This window comes from Pongo abelii, chromosome 11 (genome assembly GCF_028885655.2).
Source record: "Pongo abelii isolate AG06213 chromosome 11, NHGRI_mPonAbe1-v2.0_pri, whole genome shotgun sequence".
In the NCBI taxonomy this organism is placed as follows: domain Eukaryota; kingdom Metazoa; phylum Chordata; class Mammalia; order Primates; family Hominidae; genus Pongo; species Pongo abelii.
Window position 1 is genome coordinate 105,083,881 of NC_071996.2, and position 21,068 is coordinate 105,104,948.

Sequence of the window (21,068 nt, forward strand, 5' to 3'; positions counted from 1 at the left end):
CTATTTCATGGAGTTGTTATGAGGATTCAACAAGAATATGTATATAAAGCACTTATCACAGAGTCAATTTGTCAGAGTTCAGCAAATGTTGACCATTATTATTCCATTCTTCTTTTCCTGGGTAATGTCTTATTTACCATCAAGATAACTAATACTTTATAATATAAACATCAAGAAGCCAACATAGTGAAATGAATCATTAAAAATATAATTTATCAACCTTTATTGCATGAGCCATTTGAAATAAGATGATGATAGGATTGCTATGCATTTCAGCAAAATCCCAGAGAAATGGCACTTCCCTGGCCTTATTTTCTCCCACTTTTAACTACTTATCTTCTATTCTTTACTGAGCACATGCTATATGCAGAGTATGCTGCTGGATGTTGTGAAGGATGAGAAGAGAAACCCATATCTTTGTTCTATCATTTGCAGTCTTAACAGAGCACACGATTCAAGTTACAAGTGTATAAAAGACATAAACTAAGATGAGAGCAATTTAGTCTCAGTGTGACTGATGGAGTCAGTAGATTTTGAACTGAGCTTGGAAGGATGGGTTATGCAAACAGGCATGGAAAAAGCAATTCAGAAAATGAGTTTATAACTGAATTTGATACCCTTTTCAAAAGTCTTTCAGAGCCCCTGGGAAATACATCATTTTGAATTTAATTGGAAGGGCCAAATGGGCTATTGGTTTAGCCAGAGATTCATCCTGGTAGGATCAGGTGCATTCTGGGAGAAGGCATGGTTTTAAGTGTTTAATATAATGGAAACTGCATTAACTAATGTACTTATTAATGGTCTCCATGAAAGGATGATCAGATTTGGAAAGAGATGTATGGATAGGTTAAAGAGTATTTGTGAACGTAATAGAAATTCCCAGGTCACCCGCATAAGAGGAAGGTTTCCTTTGTGAGCTTGAGTTTGCCAATTGCTTAAGATTGGCTTTGCTTAGATATTGCCCACAGCCAAGTTTTTCAGGTTGACATTTAACTGTAACAGTGAAACCTTTTGCCAGGTTTGCTAACAGATGGTTCTCAGCATGGTTCAGAAAAGCTGGATCCATTTTGTTCTGTATGCTAAATGTTTCTTTCATTGCATATTTACGGAGGAATTGCCTCTCCATCACAGGTGTTTACAATTACATTTAGTAGTCAACTGTGGACTTTCTCGGTTTGTTTTATGGACTTACCTTACCGAATGCTTTGCTTATATAATATTAAAAACCACAAGAGGATTTCTGACACATTGGAGGTTGTTAGGAATCCAATTTCCAACAATGAGTGTTTCTTTTTACACCACTATAAAAGCTTGGAGCCCTTGTTAAAAGAGCCCTCTCCCCTCAAGAAGATATGAGACTTTATTCGAAAACTTTGGCACTGTCCCATTTTTCCTGTAAGAACTTTAAGGATGTGAGACCAGGGAGACAGGAGGTTAAATGAGAAGGGCTGGGAGGCAAAATAAGAACAGCTGGAGTTCATTAGCTAAAATCCAGGGTCACTAGCTAAAAAGGCAACGGAAAGGCACGTGCAGGAAAACTGAACAAGTAATGCAACCTTCTTTAAAAAGCCTTGAAGCAGGAATTGCTTTTCCTGAACAATTTGGCTGCCCTGATGGTATAGCAGCCAAAGATTTATTAAGTATGATTTTACTACGTATATGGTCTCTTTCTATACAGGTAGAATATATGTAGCAATTTACTAGTCTGGTCATTTGGAGTACTATTTTCATTTGACCTTAACATGTGATATTATGAAACTAGCAAAAGTATGAACAGCACTAAGGGAAATATTTTTTTTTTTTTGAGACGAAGTTTTGCTCTTGTTGCCCAGGCTGGAGTGCAGTGGCATGATCTCGGCTTACTGCAACCTCTGCCTTCGGGGTTCAAGCAATTCTCCTGCCTCAGCCTCCGGAGTAGCTGGGATTACAGGCATGCGCCACCACCCCCAGCTAATTTTGTATTTTTAGTAGAGACAGGGTTTCACCATGTTGGCCAGGCTGGTCTTGAACTCCTGACCTCAGGTGATCTGTGTGTCTCAGCCTCCCAAGGGAAATATATCTTAATACATGTGTCAGGTGCTTTTCATACTTCTTTCAATCCTCTTAACAATCTTTAGAGATAGATATTATTAATATTATTCCACTATATGGTGGTGATTCAAACCAAATCTCTCTGATTCAAAAATTCATATGCTTTCTACCCACCCACTCTAGAAATATGCATTTAGCACCTACTATGACCAGGCACTCTGCTGAACTGCTAGATACACAGCAATACACAAAATAGACGTGTTCCCTACCACCCTTATTCCTCTGCTAATTGAGAAAAGCAGAGGCCTTCATAGTGCCTTAGAAATCTCTCATAATTGACTCTAGAATTGTATTTTAAGTGTTTATTTTTACAACTAGGAGAAAATACTTTCATTTGAATAGGCTAATGTGTTATGTTTTTACATAGTACAACATTTCTTAGTTTTATGAAACTTTATAGCAATATCTTAATAATGTGCATTGTTTTAAATATTTTTGTTCAAGTGGTCAACTTTTGGTTTAAACTGAGGACTTTCAGCCTGTTAATAGCATTTTTCTTAGGAAGGAGTCATATAACTAATCTTTTTTGAGGACCAGGCATATGACATAATCTCCCCCTTCCCCTACATAATATATATTTTTAAAACCTTTATACCAACCCTAGGAAGTAAAATGTGCTATTTTTGTTGTAGAGATAAAGAAATTCCAGCCTCAGAGAGGTTAGGTAACTTGTCTGAGGTCACAGGATAGTAATCAGAGTTGTTAGAATCCATATCTATTCTATTTAAGATCCTTTCTACTTTATTATGATGAATTTGGAAATGCTTAACTATTTATTGTTTAGCAATAGTAAAAATAAACATAGAAATCTGTTTTTTTATTATACATTTTATATAAACATTAAGGAAAATGCAGAAGAAGCATTTTTTTAATCTTTAATTTTAGATTCAAGGGATAGATGTCCAGGTTTGTTACATGAGTATATTGCATGATGCTGAGGTATCCTGTCACCCAAATAGTGAATATAGTACTTGATAGGTAATTTTTCAACCCGTGTCCCTCTCCCTTCCTCTCCCCTTTTGGAGTCCCTGGTGTAGTGTCTATTATTCCCATCTTATGTCTGTGTGTACCCAATACCCCCAGTTATTAGCTTTCACTTCTAAGTGAGAACATGTGGTATTTGTTTTCTGTTCCTGCGTTAATTCACTTAAGATAATGGCCTCTGTCTGCATCCATGTTGCTGCTAAGGACATGATTTTGTTCTTTTTTTTTTTTTTTTTTTGTGGCTGCATAGTATTTTATGGTGCCAGTGTACAAATTTTCTTTACCCAATCCACCATTGCTGGGCACCTAAGTTGAATCCATGTCTTTGCTATTGTGAATAGTGCTGTGACAAACATACAAGTCTAGGTGTCTTTTTGACAGAACAATTTATTTTCCTTTGGGTATATATCCAGGAATGGAATTGCTGGGTCAAATGGTAATTCTGTTTTTGGTTTTTTTGAGGCAGGAGATGGGACTTGACTCCAGAGATGGGGCTTGAACACTAAACCAAATTTAGGACTAGCCAAAACAGGGCCTGGGGGAGGCAGCTTTCCAGAAGACACACCCACCAGTGTGCCATGTCAGTTTACCATTTCCATGGCAACACCTGAAAGTTACCACCCTTTCCCATGGCAACAACCTGAAAACCTGGAATTACCACTCTTTTCCTAAAACTTTCTGCATAAACTGCGCCTTCATTTGCATATAACTAAAAGTGGGTATAAATATAACTGTAGAGCTACCTCTGAGCTGCTACTCTGGGCACACTGCCTATGTGGCAGCCCTGCTCTGCAAGGAGAGGTACACCCGCTGCTGCTGAACACTGCTGCTTCAATAAAAGCTGCTGTCTAACACCACAGGCTCACCCCAGAATTCTTTCCTGGGTGAAGCCAAGAATCCTCCCAGGCTAAGCCCCAGTTTTGGGGCTCGCCTGCCCTGCCTCACTTTGAGAAATTTCTAAACTGTTTTCCACAGTGGCTGAACTAATTAACATTCCCACCCACAGTGTAGAAGCATTCCCTTTTCTTCTCAAGCTTACCAACATCCATTAATTTTTTACTTCTAAATAATAGCCTTTTTGACTGGTGTGAGATGGTATCTCATTGAGGTTTTGATTTGCATTTCTCTGATGATTCGTGATGTTGAGCAATTTTTTCATATGTTGTTGGCCACTTGTGTGTCCAGAAGAAATATTTTAAAGAAAATAACATATCATGTTGTATATTCATCAATTCTGATTCTATCATTGATTCTACAGTGCTGGTAATTGCAGTGTTTAAATTAGAAACAGTCTCAGCTAAGAATCTTTTAAGATCATTCTCTAGTAGAAAAACATTACAAAGTAATGATTCCCAATCCATATATGAGAAAACTGAGCCAAAAATAGGCTAAGGGGCCTCCCTAAGGTCATACAATGAGGCAGGGGAGGAGGCTGATTAGAACCTCTGAATTGCCAATGACCACAAATAGTCTAGGGTAGGCCTGGTTGACAGAAAGTCTGCCATTGAACAAAATCAAATCACATCACAAATATAGCAAATTAATTGTGCATAGTTACATCTTTATAAAACAAAATAATGCCAGGATAATGGTATGTGATCAGCATTACAATTCCAAAGATACCAAGACAACTACTTATCTGACACTTGTCTTAGTATTTCTCTAACATTTATCTAAAATTATTTCAATTATTTCTTCTCTTGGAATGCATAACTTGACTCATTGACTTGTTTTGTGATTCTCAGGTCAGAGGAAATGTAACAACAGGGACTAGAAACACTTTTTTATTCAATGTCCAGTGAGGGTTGGGGAGGACTCCATCATTGACTCATTATATGATTCCTCATAAACGCATTACAATTGGCCTGGCTTTCATTAATTCATGAGCACTTACTGAGCACCACATGCCAGGCCTGTGCTAGTGCTGGAGACGCAAAGATAAGGGCAAGTTCAATCCATGCCCTTAATGAGTTTATAGCCTAAAGACGACTTTGACTACCAGGCCTTCATTACATAGAGCCACATCCTAGGACTTGGAGAATCAGCTTTCCTCTGGAGCCTTAAAGACATCCCTATTTACTTTTGTGTCTTTTCTTTGAAGAAAAACAAAAATAAGTATACATAGGATACACTAATAATAAAAAACACTATTTTATGAGACTCAGAATGCTAATTTTAGGATCTTTGTGTGACTTTTGTGTTGACTTTTGTGTCCCTCAACTGTTTAGTCTGCAGGACAGATATCACATCCTGCTGTGCAGTTTATAAAATGTCCTTAAAATTAGAAGAAAGAAAGACCTTTTCTTCCTGGGTTTAAGACCCACACATCTGAGGCTGTAGGCATTTCAGATCCCTCTGGTGGATGGACCAAAATGATAAACAATACTGTGAGATAAATGCTTTAAACATCATCTGCTCTTTCATCTGAATTCCCTATTCATTATTCAGCAAAATTCACAGTTTTCATATAACGATTTCAGTAGTTCTAGGGCACTAGAAAAGCAGTAATAGGAATGGCCATAAAGCATACAATATTTATAATCTAATGAAGGAGACAACTAAAAGAAAGAAGGAATAAAAGCATCTTCAACAGAAACACCCTTTACCAACCAACTAGAGGTATAGAAATGACATTAGGTAATTAGTGACCACTAATTTAAAGATAAATATTTATTGAGTGCCAGACATTGTTCTGGGCACTGAGTATATAGCAATAAGCAAAAAAAACAAAAGTGCCCACTCTCAATGGAGTTTATATTCTCAATTGTGGAGACAGACAATAAACAAATATTTATATATAAAATGTCAGATGGTGGTGACAGGCACTATGGAAAAGAATAAAGCAGGCCCCAGAGAGAGAGGGTAGGACGGGGTAAAGGTGGGATGTGATGGAGGGCTGCCGAGGTGGGATGGAGTAGAGGGCTGCTATTTCACCTAGAATGGTCAAGGAAGTCTGTACCTATATGTATCATTTGAGCGGAGGCTCTGAAGAAAGTGAGGGAGGGTGAGGCAGAGAGGTGAGAAGAGAGGATTACAGGAAAAGACACTGTCAAGTGTAAAATCCCGGGGTAGAAATGTGTTTGCAAGTGTGTCTAAGGAACAGCTAGGAGGCCAATGAGGCTCAAGCCAAGTGAGCAAAGATGGGAGTGTGAGGAGATGACAGGTCATGATGGGCACAGCCAACAGTGGAGTGGGCAGGAAATCGCAAGTCCTTTGAGTTCACTCTGCATGAGATGAGAGGCCACTGGAGGGTTTGGAACCAGGAGGCACATGCCCTAACTCATTTGAGAAGGATAGCAGTGCCTGGCTGTCCTGTGAAGAAGTGGCCATAGGAGGGAAGCAGGGAAGCAGGCAGATGGGAGGCATTTGCAATAATTCAGCCAACATATGATAGTGGCTTGGTCCAGGGTGCTGGCAGAAGATATGGCAAGAAGGGAGGGGTTCTGGACAATTTGGAAGGTAATGCCAATAGATTTGTATGTGATAAAAAGTTGAGAGGACTTGACATGTACGAGTGGTTAATCTTCATAAAATGGATGAATGGTTAAAAAGATTTCTGCAAAGAAACTGTGGGTTGAAGTTAAAACTAGTAATTCCAATGTAAGTGAACAACAGAGAAATACAAAACAGACACTTTTCCTACTCCTACAAAAACTGTAATTATCAAGAAGACGACATGAAGTTTATACCCAGTATTGTTAGCAGGAAGCCTCATTCCAAGTAGATACTGTTCCTTGGCCATTTTAGCAAATGAGAGCATGAGGCCATCATAATGAACAAATCATGCCATCATGACTTAAAAAGAAGCATCTAGAGTTTTAGTAATATAGTTAGGTGAGACTAAAATTATCCTAAACATAAAATTAAAATATCTTAACAATATTCTTAGCAATTTCAGCTTTACTGTATCCTTTTGAAATCTAATTTTGCTATATGCTTTGTAACAATAGGGGTGGGGGAAAGAGAGAAATGTATGAGATAATTTATAAATAAAAATATACCTAAAGTATAAGCATTCTCAACTGATGGTCAGAAAATGTGGAAGGTATTCAAAACTCTAGCAGAAACATACCATAAACAGGATTTTAAGACTGAGAGTAGAGGTTTAGTGGGGTTCAGGGTGAAAGGCAGGGGCAAGAAGCTGGCAAGAAGAGGGAAGGGATACTAATTCTAATTTGCCTCTGTAATGCTTTACATTTACCATGGTTCCACAAATGGTATCTGATTCCATCCTCATATCAACCCTATGAAGTAAGTCAGAAAAGACGATGTCTCTTTTCCTAAGGAATGAATTGAGACTTAGGTTGAGATACTCTCCAGAGCTTACTCAGATAGGAAGTGACAGGGCCAGGATTCATATTAGGGCTTCTGGCTCCACAGACAGTTCTCCTTAAGACATTCAATAAATATGTTTGACAAATTAAGTGGTTAATCTTGGCTGAGTGTGGTACTAGGTGGTGTGGCAGCATCTCAAAAAGGGGGAAAGTCACTCCCTCAATTCCCATGTGTCCTTCAGTCTGAGACTAGGGAGATTAAACAGATGCCTGCGAAGCTGTTTATTACAATACAAAGAAACACATTTGTCAAAGTGAAATAATAAATTTAGCCCATAAGGACTCTGGGGGCAAAAAGTAAAGATTAAAGCATTAGTCATTACAGCAAATAGGGTTAACAGGTGTGATGGAGCTCCTTCGGCGTAAGTCAGCTTAAATTGACAAGTAAAGAGAGAAATTCACTGACTCACAGATCTGATAACTACAGGCTGGTAGGGCATAAGCAATATCATCAGGAAGCCATGTCTCTTATTACCCAACACTGGTTTGCTGTGCATTCATTTTATTCCCAGGCATGTTGTCACCAGGTGTTGGTAATCTGACCCCAGCAACTCCTGGCTAAATCCCACAGGTTTAGCTCTCACAGTAGAAAAGAAAGCGCTTCTTTTCTAATGGCACTAGCAAAACAGGGCTCTGCCAAACTTGGGTTTTGTGCCCGTCTCTGAACCAATCACTAGGGATAGGGGAGTGCCGTGCTCTGATGGTCAGCCCTGGGTCATATGCCCACTCTTGGGTAGAGGCCGGGTCAGCTCCGCCAGATGAGCCTGGTCTGAGGAAGAAGACAGTTGTTTTTCCAGGGGAAAATAGAAGTGCCCCCACTAGAAAGGAGAATGGCTCTCAGGGGGGCAAAATGACAGATTCACTAAAATAGGTTGGTGCCTAAAGAAAATAATTAAATTTTGTTCCTAAATTTAAGGGAGTATTTCAGTTGTCTTTAATCTTATGGAATTCTACACTGGGAGGGAGTTGGTGCAGGAGATTCATGATATGCAGGCGTAGGCTACAGAATGCTGCTTTGAGTTTTTATCCTTTACTTTTCCTTCCCTTTAAGCTTTAAAGACACGATTTCTTCTTCATGCAGGGATGCCCTGTGGTGAGCCTCATCATCTCTTTTTTTTTTTTTTTTTTTTTTTTTTGAGATGGAGTCTCGCTCTGTCACCCAGGCCGGAGTGCAGTGGCGCAATCTTGGCTCACTGCAGCCTCCGCCTCCCAGGTTCAAGCGATTCTCCTGCCTCAGCTTCCCGAGTGGCCGGGATTACAGGTGTGCACCACCATGCCCCACCACACCCGGCTAATTTTTGTATATTTAGTAGAGACGGGGTTTCACCATGTTGGCCAGGCTGGTCTCAAACTCCTGACCTCAGGTGATCCACCCACCTTGGCCTCCCCGAGTGCTGGGATCACAGGCATGAGCTACCACGCCCGGCCTCATGGTCTCTTTATTGTACCTTTTCTAGTCTCTGCTTTCCTGAAGCCAGAGGTGTTCCTATCTCCGGAAGCTCCAAAGACAGACTTTCAAACCCCTCCCAGTCACTTGGCCTTTTGTGATGACTTCTTTCCTTCAAGGCTGCCTTTAGTAACCTATTATTGAAGAGGCAAGAGAAAGCCCTCAGCCTTCTCCACTTTCACCTCCCTGGGCTCCCCAAGTTTGGCCGACTCCTCTTTTCAAGTTCACATTTTCTCCTTTCCACAGAGGTTTGCAGCATACCAACATGGCACATGTATACATATGTAACAAACCTGCACATTGTGCACATGTACCCTAGAACTTAAAGTATAATAATAATAAAATTAAAAAAAAAAAATCATCTCCAGTCTCTATCATGTTTCAACAGTTCTTTACCCCATGCTCTTATCCCTGTCTCCCACCAATCATATCCACCAGCCCTATTGACCACTTGTGGGAGTTAGAATTTTGGAGACTGGTCATATGTCACAAAGTCCTGCTCTAGAAGGCAGAACACTCCATTTCCTGCTCCTCCAAAGCCCTTTATCTCTCCAGGCCTCTCCTTCTGTAGCTCTGAAGCTGGGTTGATGAGATTCCCAGAGGGGAGCATTTAGTGCTCTGAGTGCTTTGATGAAATTGATTAGGTAAATGGAAACATATTTTTTGCAACCACTCTAGCCTGTAGGAACAATAAGTTGTGTAAATGCAATGATTTGCCATTTTTGAAATAATGTTCTTTGTAATTTTAAATATTCTTTTGCCACAAGAGATTGTTTTCCAGCAGTAAAATAACCAGAATGTTTGATTTGAAATGTCTAAAAAATATATACTGTCTGATATCTTTAGAGCAGCACTTTCATTATCAATGATGGATTTAACATTTTGTTTAATTTTTCTAGCTTCTCTCCTGAAGGGTTTGAAACATGCCAATATTGTGCTGCTGCATGACATAATCCACACCAAAGAGACACTGACATTCGTTTTTGAATACATGGTGAGTTGTTCGAGCATTTTACAACACTTGAGAAAAATAGCCTGGTACTTGTATAATGAATCTGTTAATATTTTATGGCATGATAAAACTTTTATTACAATGTGGAAAGTATCATGGAAATTTTCATTATTGTGATTAGTAGAACCTTATTGTTCCCACATCCATCTTTGGTCCTGCTTCCTTACCCATGACTTTTGCTGTCCCTTTTCCCCTCATCAGCAATAATAAATGAGGATCTTGAGTTTACCTTCTAAATAAAGCTTTTGCACTTATTTTTAATCTAGTTTTAATCACTATCTGAGCAGAATCCAACATTTTTTCATTGACAATAAAGGTAAAAATCACAAGATATTTAAAAATTGTATGCAAGCTTGCTAAAGAATAACTCATGTTGTATTTTTGGAAGAAAAAATATTTAAATAAGCAGAAAGAACTTATAAGGTACGTGTACTTGACTTGCCTCCAAGGACACTTGGAGAGTGAAAAATTCCTGCGTCGTTGTGTTCAGTGCCAGTCATTTAAAATGAGCATCTCTGTGCTGAGAAACAGGCTTTGTTCTAAGAGCAGCCAGTCAGAAAGACACACTGTGTTTGATCTTAACAGTGGGTTCTCAGAAAACCTGGTTATATTCCGTTTGCACCTTATTCTTAAAATTCTATACTTCGTAATACCTTCTGACAGTCAAGTCAATGTTCTGCTTTAGGACGCTATCCAAGCACCACTGAATTCACTCTCTTCTCTTACTCCGCTGTTTTATTTAGCACACAGACCTGGCCCAGTATATGTCTCAGCATCCAGGAGGGCTTCATCCTCACAATGTCAGAGTGAGTACGTTAAGGGTCAGGACCCTCTCCTGGCTTGCCCACAGAAGGAGAATTCTGAAACAGACTGCCTCACAAAGCAAAGTCCTATGATACTAAATAAGAGGATGGACATCACTGATATTCCAGAGAAAAGTTTTGTTTTGTTTTGGTTTTTGTTTTTTTTAAAAAAAGGAAAGAAAAAAGAAAAAGAGTTGCTGAGTTGCTTCTTAAGATATGGAGCAATGTTTTCTGAGCAACTTAATGCTGTCAGTCATGGCCACATGCAAATGTGCCTTTAGATGAATAAATGAGTGAAGGAGAATTATACTAAAAGGATAAAAGTAAAGCTAGGCCATCAAAAAATAAATACCTTCTTCATATCAGATTACTGTGGTCTATGATGAAGTCTGCAATACTGGTACTAGCAGATCCTATTATACATGTGGCCCTAACTCCCATTTTTCCAGTCATTAGAATAGAAATAATAAACTCTTAATTAGCTATAATTCTACATCTGTTATAAATTTTAGAAACCATTTATATTTCATGCTTTTCATTTCCTAAGGTTTTATTGGCATTAATTAATTGATTGGCTCTTAAAATAACCATATGAAATTTGTATGTGATGTATTTATTCATTTAACTAATATTTATTTATGTATTCATTTATTCATTTAAGAAATATTTATTGAGTACTTATTGCTGTAATAAGTTCTGGGGTTTCAATAATGAATAAGTTATGTTTCTTATCTTCAAAGAGCTTAAAGTCCAGTAAGATATATGAACTTAAATAGGCAGTGAGGGCCAGTCTTCAAGTGACAGCAATGCAAGATGGCAGCCACCATGGGCTCGGGCAATTTATGAAAGCCGAATATACAGCCTTAAAATAGAATGTGGACCTAAATACCCAGAAACACTCCCCTTTGTAAGATTTGTAACAAAAATTAATATGAATGGAGTTAATAGTTCTAATGGAATGGTGAACCCAAGAGCCATATTGGCGCTAGCAAAATGGCAGAATTCATATGTCATCAAAGTTATCCTTCAAGAGCTTCAGCGCCTAATGATGTCTAAAGAAAATGTGAAACTCCCTCAGCCATCTGAAGGACAGTGTTACAGCAACTGATCAAAAAGAAAAACCACAGGCCCTTCCCCTTCCCCCATACTCGATGTAAGCAATCTTCATTTTCCATAGTAGTAAATTTTCTAGATACATCTTGTAGAGCTCAAAGTACTGGAAAGGAAGCTCCCATTCAAAGGAAATTTATCTTAAGATACTGTAAGTGATACTAATTTTTGTACATTGGAAACATGTAAGTTGTTAGCCTGGCGCAGTGGCTCACGCCTGTAATCCCAGCCCTTTGGGGAGGCCAGGGTGGGCAGATCATGAGGTCAGGAGTTTGAGACCAGCCTAGCCAACATGGTGAAACCCCGTCTCTACTAAAGATACAAAAAATTAGCCAGGTGTGGTGGCACATGCCTGTAACCCCAGCTGCTCTAGAGGGTGAGGCAGGAGAATTGCTTGAACCCAGGAGGCGGAGGTGCAGTGAGCAAACATCACACCAATGCACTGTAGCCTGGGTGACAGGGCAAGACTCCATCTCAAAAAGAAAAAAAAAAAAAAGAAATATGTAAGTTGTGCTATAACAAACAAATAAACAGGCAGTGAGAAGCAAAGTGCTAAAGCCTATGACCATAGTAACTAGGAATACTGTGGGAACACATAATAAGGGAACCTAACCCAGTCTTGGAAGTAAGGTTTTGGAAAGGAATGTTTGAGGACAAAGGGTTAAGGAAAGTGAAAAAAAAATTAAAATACCAGTTAGCTGTGTGGAGAATGGGATAGGGAGCTAACTAGAGAAATCAAATAGGAATGTTTCACGGTGTGTTAAGGACCCTGGTAAGGGTGAAGACCGTTACATTATCTGCAAGATTGCGGGATTTTTTTTTATGGTAATGCTTGGCAATTTGAATAGAGGAGCAGAGAATGTAGACAGTTGGATTGAGTCAGAGTTGAAGTTCTGCCAGACATGTGAAAGGAAGAGACAGGTAGGCAAGAGAGTTGAAGAGATTATCAAGACAGAAGTTAATGTGCTGGCCAGTGGCATCTAGTCTGAGTCTAATCTGAGGGAAGGAAGTGAAGATAAGCAGCTTGCTGATAGTTATGAAGAGAGTGGAAGGCTTCAAGGACCTAGAGATGTTGATTAAATAGAAGAATGATTGGAGAAAGAATAACTGGGAGAGAGTGAGATTTTCAGGCTTGAGTGACTCTCACATACCAGACACTGTGCTAAATGCTTCGAAGGATAACTAGATATAAAAGACATGATCCCTGCCCTCAAGGGACTTACAGCCAAAAACAAGAGATAAGAAATACACACCAATACTATTATAGGACACTCGTGTAGAATATCAAGAAAGAAATGCGATCTAGTACTGTAGATGTGCAACAGCATCAAAGATATCTTCTAGTTTCAAGAAGTTTCAGATCGGCCGGGTGCGGTGGCTCACGCCTGTAATACCAGCACTTTGGGAGGCCGAGGCAGGTGGATCACGAGGTCAGGCGATCAATTCCATCCTGGTTAACACGGTGAAACCCCGTCTGTACTAAAAATATAAAAAATTAGCCAGGCGTGGTGGCAGGCGCCTGTAGTCCCAGCTACTCGGGAGGCTGAGGCAGGAGAATGGCGTCAACCTGGGAGGCGGAGCTTGCAGTGAGCCAAGATCACACCACTGCACTCCAGCCTGGGCGACAGAGTGAGACTCCATCTCAAAAAAAAAAAAAAAAAAAAAGTTTCAGATCTTAGGCTGGGCGCGGTGGCTCACGCCTGTAATCCCAACACTTTGGGAGACCGAGGCAGGCGGATCACAAGGTCGGGAGATTGAGACCATCCTGGCTAACACAGTGAAACCCCGTCTCTACTAAAAAAATACAAAAAAATTAGCCGGGCGTGGTGGCGGGCACCTGTAGTCCCAGCTACTCAGGAGGCTGAGGCAGGAGAATGGCGTGAACCCAGGAGGTAGAGTCTGCAGTGAGCCGAGATCGCGCCACTGCACTCCAGCCTGGGCGACAGAGCGAGACTCCGTCTCAAAAAAAAAATAAAGTTTCAGATCTTAAACACACTGCATTTCAAGAGTCTGGAATAGGAGAGCATGTTACAGGGAGAGAAAATGTTTTCAGCAAAGGTACAGAGTAGGGAAATAGAGGATATGTTCAAGGAAGAGGACCCCAGAGTCATAGCTTGTTAGGGTTAGAGGAAACGCAGTGTTTTGCAATCTCCAGGTTCCATTAGTGCATTATGAAATCAATATGGTGGTTAGCAACCTGCATTTTAAAAAATGAAATAAATGGATGAGAAGAGAATAGAAAATATTAGCATGCATTACATTTTGAAAGAGCAAGTATTATTTTCTGCAACTTTTGCTCCAATTGTAACTGTACTTATATTTTTATGTATGGATGTGAATACCGGATACGTATATATTTCTTACTGTAGACTGCAGTCAAAAAATCTTTAAAGCACTGGCCTGGTCTAACTTCCTTATTTTGCAGAGGAGAAATCCAAGATCTGAGAGGACAAACATTTTGCCTGAGGTTATAGAACCAGCTTATGCCATTGCTAAAAGTGATTCTTAGTTAAAATTCTTACCCACTAGTGCCATACTGCATTTCTAGTTCTGTTGGCCTGAAATACAGAATATATTAGTGAAACAGCATATACAAGTCTGGGGGAATAGATTGGGTAGGTGGCTGACAGCCTCATTTTCTAAGAAATGTGGACCTTAGGCAGGGTATGGTGGCTCACACCTATAATTCCAGCACTTTGGGAGGCCAAGTCAGGAAGATCGCTTGAGCCCAAGAGTTCAACACTAGCATGGGCAACATAGCAAGACTTCATCTCTACAAAAAATTTAAAAATCAGCTGAGCATGGTGGCATACGCCTGTAGTCCCAGCTACCTGGGAGGCTAGGTGGGTGGATTGCTTGAGCCCAGGAGTTTGAGGCTAAGGTGAGCCATGATCACACAACTGCACTCCAGCTTGAGTGACAGAGGAAGACCCTGTCCCTAAAAAAGAAAGAAATGTGGATTTTATTCCTTAGACAGTACAGTCATTAGTCATTAAGTTTGAGTTGAGAGAAAATAATATGATCAGAAGAAATTTATATCGCTGTGGTCTGTAGGATGTATGAAAGGAAATAAGAGACTAGAGTCAGGGATTCCACTTAAGAGTTTGTTTGTTTGTTTGTTTTGAAACAGAGTCTCCTTTTGTTACCCAGGCTAGAGTGCAATGGTGCAGTCATGGCTCACCGCAGCCTCAAACTCCCAGCCTCAAATTATCGTCCCATCTCGGCCTCCCAAAGTGCTGGAATTACAGGTGTGAGCCAAAGAGTCTATTGATGTAGCCTGGCCTAGTGCTTCTCAAACTTCAGTGGCAGACAAGTGACCGGGAACCTGACTCAACAAGTCTGGGTTTAAGCCTGAGCCTCTGCATTCTAACATGAGCCAAGCTGATGCAGATGGTGCTGGTCAACAGCCAAGCACTGAGCAGCAAGGATCTAGTTAGCAATTAGTAATCAAGGCTGATATTATGGTAGTGACAATAAGAATGGAGAGGAATGTGAAAATTAATAACAAAGAAGAGTTCACCTCTTGGTAATGTGAGCATGAGGAGGGAAAGGATGGGGCCAAACATAACTGGTTTTGAGTTTGACTGACGAGGAGAATTGTAGCTCTGTTAACAGAAATAGGAGAAGAAGTTGATTTGGAGAGAAAGAGGAGGAGTCCTGTTTCAGACGTGTTGAGGTCCCAGGTGAGACAGGATCTCCAAAGGGAAATGAGCAGTAGGCAACCTAAAAGGAAATCTGTGCTCAGAAGGGAGCTGTGAGCTCGATGTGTAGATCTGAGGGTCATCAGCACATAGAGTTTAGAAGACAAGGAGTAGGCAACCAAAAGAGCAAATACACAAAGAGAGGAGGACTGATGATGAGACTTTTGCCTTTTGGGATGAGAAGAGGAACAGGAAATTAAGGAACGAAGGGAAGTAGCTTGTAGGAATGTAGAGCATCTGGAAAAAAATACACACTGTCATGGAAGTCAAGGGAAGAAGCAATTTCAAGAAGGAAGGCATGGTGGACAGTATTACAAGCATCAGGAACACAGCTAAAAGTCATATTCTTGACTGCATTGACCTTGTGGATTTGTAAGGGACACACTAATAAATAAAGGAATTTATTGTGGGTATATGGAGGCACAAAGGAAGAGGTTATCCAAATCAAAGCAGGTGGGAGTAGGGATGAGTTCTCCAAGGTGGAGGCATCAGTGAATGTGAGAAGGGGCACAAAGCATCCATGCCCATCCCAGGCAAGCCACCCTCCAGAAGCCTCAATGAGAGTTCAGCTATCCAGAAGGTCTCTGTAACCTAATCTTTCTGGGTTTTGCAGAGGCTTCATTGTGTAGGCATGATTTATTAAACTATTGGCTACTGGTGATCAACTTAACCTTCAGCCCCTCTCCCCTCCCTAATCATGCCTTGGTCTTTCCAGTGACCAGTCCCTATCCTAAAGCTACCCAATGGTCTGCCAGCTATCAGTCAACTCTACAAAAAGACATCACTTTGGAGATTCTAAGGATTTTAGGAGTTGGCTGTCAGGAATTTAGTTGAAGATCGAATATATATTTCACAATATCACAGTTGTGCTATTTTATGTCAGGCGCCATTAAATGGTTTTAAACAAAGAGGTGATAAATTCAGATTTTCTTTTCATAAAGCTTACACTGATGACAGTGTGGTGAGTAGATTGGAATGAGGGCAATACTTTTTTTTTGAAACGTTATATTCCCTTGACCCTACTTTCTCCTTGTTTTCTTCTACCTCTCTCCCCTTACACAGAAAACTTCTCTCCCTCTACTCATTCCATGAATGCTGATGTCTGTTAAGGTTCCAGCCTTGACAGTGAGGTTAATCAGAACCACAGTGGTACAGATGTGAGATGATGGTGGGAGAAAGTGGACAGATAAGAGACCAATTACTTAACCGGAACTGATGGGAAAAACAAGAGTCAGCGATATTTTTTTCTGGATCTGAGTATTAAAATGGATGATGGTGCCATTCACAGTGATAGACAGTCAGAGAGAAAAATTTATTTTGGAGAGATACCATGAATTGTGTTTTAGACATGCTAAGTTTGAAGTGATTATGGGATGTACAGGCGAACTCCAGACTGTGTGGGCCTAAAGTAGAAAGGCAATCTGAGTTGGAGATAAAGATTTTGAAATCATCAGAATACAATTGTTCATTAGAGCACTGTCAGTGGGTAAGATAGCTAAGGGAGCATGTGTAGAGTGATAACAGAATATCAAAGATGGAACCCTAAGAATATCAATATGTTATTATTTATTATGTTTTATTTTTTAATTTTATTTTTATTTATTTATTTTTGGATGGGAGTCTCGCTCTGTTGCCCAGGCTGGAGTGCAGTGGCACAATCTCAGCTCACAGAAACCTCCGCTTCCTGGGTTCAAGCGAGCCTCCTGCCTCAGCCTCTCAAGTAGCTGGGACTACAGGCACCCACCACCTCACCTGACTAATTTTTGTGTTTTTAGTAGAGATGGGGTTTCACCATGTTGGCCAGGCTGGTCTTGAACTTCTGACCTTAAGTGATCCACCTGCCTTGGCCTTCCAAAGTACTGGGATTACAGGTATGAGCCACCGTGCCTGGACTATTTTTATTTTTTATAGAGATGGGGTCTTGCTATGTTGCCCAGGCTGGTCTCGAACTCCTGGACTCAAGCAATCCTCCTGCCTTGGCCTCCCAAAGTTCTGGGATTACACGTGTGAGTCCGTGCGCCTGGCCAGAATATCAATATATTAGATATTAGTAGAAGTAGAACCTATAAAAAGAACAGCCAGAGGGGTAGAAGAAAAATTAGGAGATTGTGGAACCAAAAGAAGAGAGTGCCTCAGGAAGGCAGGCATGGTCTATGATGCCAAATGCTGCAAAGATAAGGAATAAGAGGTATCCATTGGGTTTCGTAAGAAAAGTCATGGGAAACCATGTTAAAAAACATCGTGAATGACACAATCATTGCAAAAGCATTTTTATAGGGGGATGAATTTTGTATTTCAGAGGACAAACAGTTCCATACAATGGCAAGATCTAGTGTGTGACCACGGGAGTTAGTGTCTGAAGTGGATTGGAGAAGCAGATCATTGGAGCTGAGGTTGGTTAGAGCTGTTCTCATGGGCACTAATGTCATGGAGTCAACAGCTGTGATCCAAGTGCCCACATCTTCAGTGAATGACAGAGAGTGATTGAGAGTTCAGTGAATGACTGCTAAAAGAAGAGTAATGGAAGATGTGGCTGGATGGCATTAAAATCCAAGGGACAGGGAGTTTTACTTAAAAGTAGAGAAGTAGTGGTTTTGAAGTGGTAGTGGGGAAAAGGGAGGCAGCTTATGACACTTGTCAGTGGTCAAAGGTATGAGGAAGTTATAGAAAAACTAACATCCACTTGAGAATATTATAGGGAAGCAGTGAGCTCAAGGTCTCATTTAAGGAAAGGAGCCGGAAGGAAATTCACCAGAGGTTAGCTTTTAGGTAGTTTTTAAAGCAGGATTGAAGAATGGAGAGTAAACAGTGAAAATGTTTGGGAGAGAGAGGAGTAATAGATACGAGGCTAAACAGAGGAAGCACAGAGCAGAATGGAGATGAGTGTGTTGGGAGGAAAAGGAATAGTCAGAGGCATATATTTTGAGTTGTGACCAAGGAAGACAGGGTGGGAATCCTAGTGAGGTTATCTTGTTTCAGATTTCTAGTAGAATGAGTCCCAGGGATTCCAGGGGGGATGGAAGGACTCAGGCTTCCCTATAAGGAGTTGGCTAATGGATCTCATTGGTTTTTGAGTAACTCCTGGCCCAGATGGCACTAGTTCAATGGAATTATTTTGTTCCCCCAAAACTTATTGAGTTGGAAACAGGTCTAACTCCTGGGATCTGGGAAGGCTTTCTGGAAAGAGTCACCCACGATCTGGCTGATGTTGAACTGTGGAGACACCATCATATTTGGTTATGTTAGGATGCAATAACTGGTGAAGTTTCTGCAGTGTTGAAGGAAGAATCCAGGTTGGAAGGGATGAAAGGGTGTGTGGGTGGTGAGGTTTGTCAGCACAGACTGCAGTTTTGAGAAATGTGGTTATAAAATACCATACCTTAATGCCGCAGTGCTTTACCACTTACAAATGCCCGTAGACGTATCTGGCAGAGAGGAAAGGGGTTGAATGGCAAGAAGTTGGGAAGGGACTGTGGCTAATTAGTGAAAATAGTCTACACTTGGGACATAAAAGGAATTTCAAGCTGACCTACTAAGAAGCTCTCTCTGACTCAGCCAGCTGGCTCTCTCCTTCCCTGTCATGTTTTCATTTTCTGTCTTTTCTCTAGTTTCTCAGGATGGTATAGTGGAGTCAGACAAGTCTGAATTTGAGTCTTGGCTCTGACTCTTCCTAGACATGTTTTTAAAGTTACATTGAGCCCTGGTTTTCTCTGTAAACTGAGGATAAGCATGCTATTCCAACGGCTGTATCCCTCACTGGTCACCAGCTTCCTGTCTTCTATCTACCTGTCTTCATCTTCCTCTTTCCCTGGTCCTGCATAATGAAAAACATTTTTTTTTTTTTGAGATGGAGTCTTGCTCTGCCACCCAGGCTGGAGTGCAGTGGCGCAATCCTGGCTCACTGCAACCTCTGCCTTCCAGGTTCAAGCAATTCTCCTGCCTCAGCCTCCCGAGTAGCTGGGATTATAAGCATATGCCACCACACCTGGCTAATTTTTGTATTTTTAGTAGAGATGGAGTTTCACCACATTGGCCAGGCTGGTGTAGAACTCCTGACCTCAGGTGATCCACTCGCTTCAGCCTCCCAAAGTGCTGGGATTATAGGCGTGAGCCACTGGGCCAGTCTGAAAAACGTATTTTTAAGCACATACTATCGTATCTTCTTGTCTTTTACCTGGAATTTAAGCTGGTTGTTTGTATTATCTTTTCCATGAACGTTTATATTTATAACCAATCAGAAGGTTTAAATGTCAGTGTAGGAATTTTGTGCTATGGAAGCTTCGTGGCTTGGTGAATGGTAAAATGAATAATGTGTGTATATTTGAAGCACCAGGAAGAGAAAATGCTGGGAAGATTCATAGAACCAGTTAACATTTGAACTAGGAGTCATAAGAAATTTTTAAAATTCTTAAATGGTTTATGAACCTGATGTGGTAGCTACATGAAACCTGCACAGCTGCAGGTATGCTATGGTAGGTAAACTCGCCATGCTCCTGCTTCCATTGGACCATTTGGCTCCAATGTCTCCAGGTCTTTGTTAGGTCAATACTGGTCCTAGCATCTCTGAAGGTCCTAGCTTTCTAAGATGCTGTTGAAAAAGAGGATTAATCCACGTAACTCTGCATCTGCCATTTTGCCCATGTCCCAGGAATGCTGGACCTGGCCCTTCCTTTCTGAACTGCCAGAACATGTTCTCAGTTGACATAGGTCTTTGTAAATACTGATGTTGGTGTTTGAATTCTCAATTGCCAATGGCACTGGAAAATAGCAAAAGATACTTGGAATACTAAGCATTCTTTTTTTCCCATAAGTTTCTGTAGTGATGGGAACCTAGTAATGGCTTTGGTTTCTGTGCCTCATAACCACATGAAACATTTTTAAATTGGGGCTCAGAATGTATTTTTCCCTTTTATTTCTCCACCACTACCATTTACCCTTTCCCCCTTCTCCCCCCTATAATTTATTCCTTATTCTTTTTTGATTTTTTTTTGAGGGGGTGGGTCTAACTTCTTTTGGTCTCTCTTCCCTTTTCATCTGTACTGTGTATTTCCCTTGTTTTCAACTTTGAATTTAAGACTTTAAAAATAGCTTTAAAAAGATAAAGATTTCTTTATTTTCTAATACCATCTAAAGATATATTTTTTAGTGTGGTCTCCTTGTGTTGTGTTTTTAAAAGGGTTTCATATCGGAGAGCCTGGAAAACTTAAGCAGTTGTAAACTTTAGAATATCATTTCCAGGTCAACTTTGATCTTACATGCCAAGTCCATCGGTGGGGAGAAAAATTAAATCTTTCACATCTAAATCAATAACTAGTGTTCCAAAGGAAACTTCAAAGTTTCACTTTAGATTTTTAAAGAAGGGTAATTCCTTCAGTATCAAAAAAATGAGATGTCAGGAAAAGCCAGAATCCCTTTGTTTAGGACACAGTCTAGTTACTTGACTTTCCTTGTCCTTTTTCTTCCCGCTCTGAATGTAAAAATCTTCTTCTTCTTCTTCTTCTTCTTCTTTTTTTTTTTGGTCTCTCAAGAGACACTTTTACTATATTCTTTGAGATGACTGTTTTTGATTTAGAGGCAAAATCAGCA

General features: G+C 40.3%; 2 protein-coding genes across 3 annotated transcripts in view; both read left to right on the plus strand.

Moving 5' to 3' along the window:
* CDK15 (cyclin dependent kinase 15) overlaps positions 1-21,068 on the plus strand; it is a 135,577-nt gene that overhangs the window by 52,589 nt on the left and 61,920 nt on the right. For both annotated transcript variants that reach the window (XM_024243736.3, XM_063712965.1), the window contains 2 exons: positions 9,756-9,850; positions 10,612-10,674. In XM_024243736.3, coding sequence (XP_024099504.2) covers positions 9,756-9,850; positions 10,612-10,674 — 158 coding nt within the window. The remainder of the gene's footprint in view (positions 1-9,755; positions 9,851-10,611; positions 10,675-21,068) is intronic.
* Positions 10,779-11,779, plus strand: LOC103890017 (ubiquitin-conjugating enzyme E2 variant 1). The gene is made up of 2 exons (XM_009237993.3): positions 10,779-10,806; positions 11,448-11,779. The coding sequence occupies exons 1-2, from the start codon at positions 10,779-10,781 to the stop codon at positions 11,777-11,779; spliced, it is 360 nt and encodes a 119-aa protein (XP_009236268.1).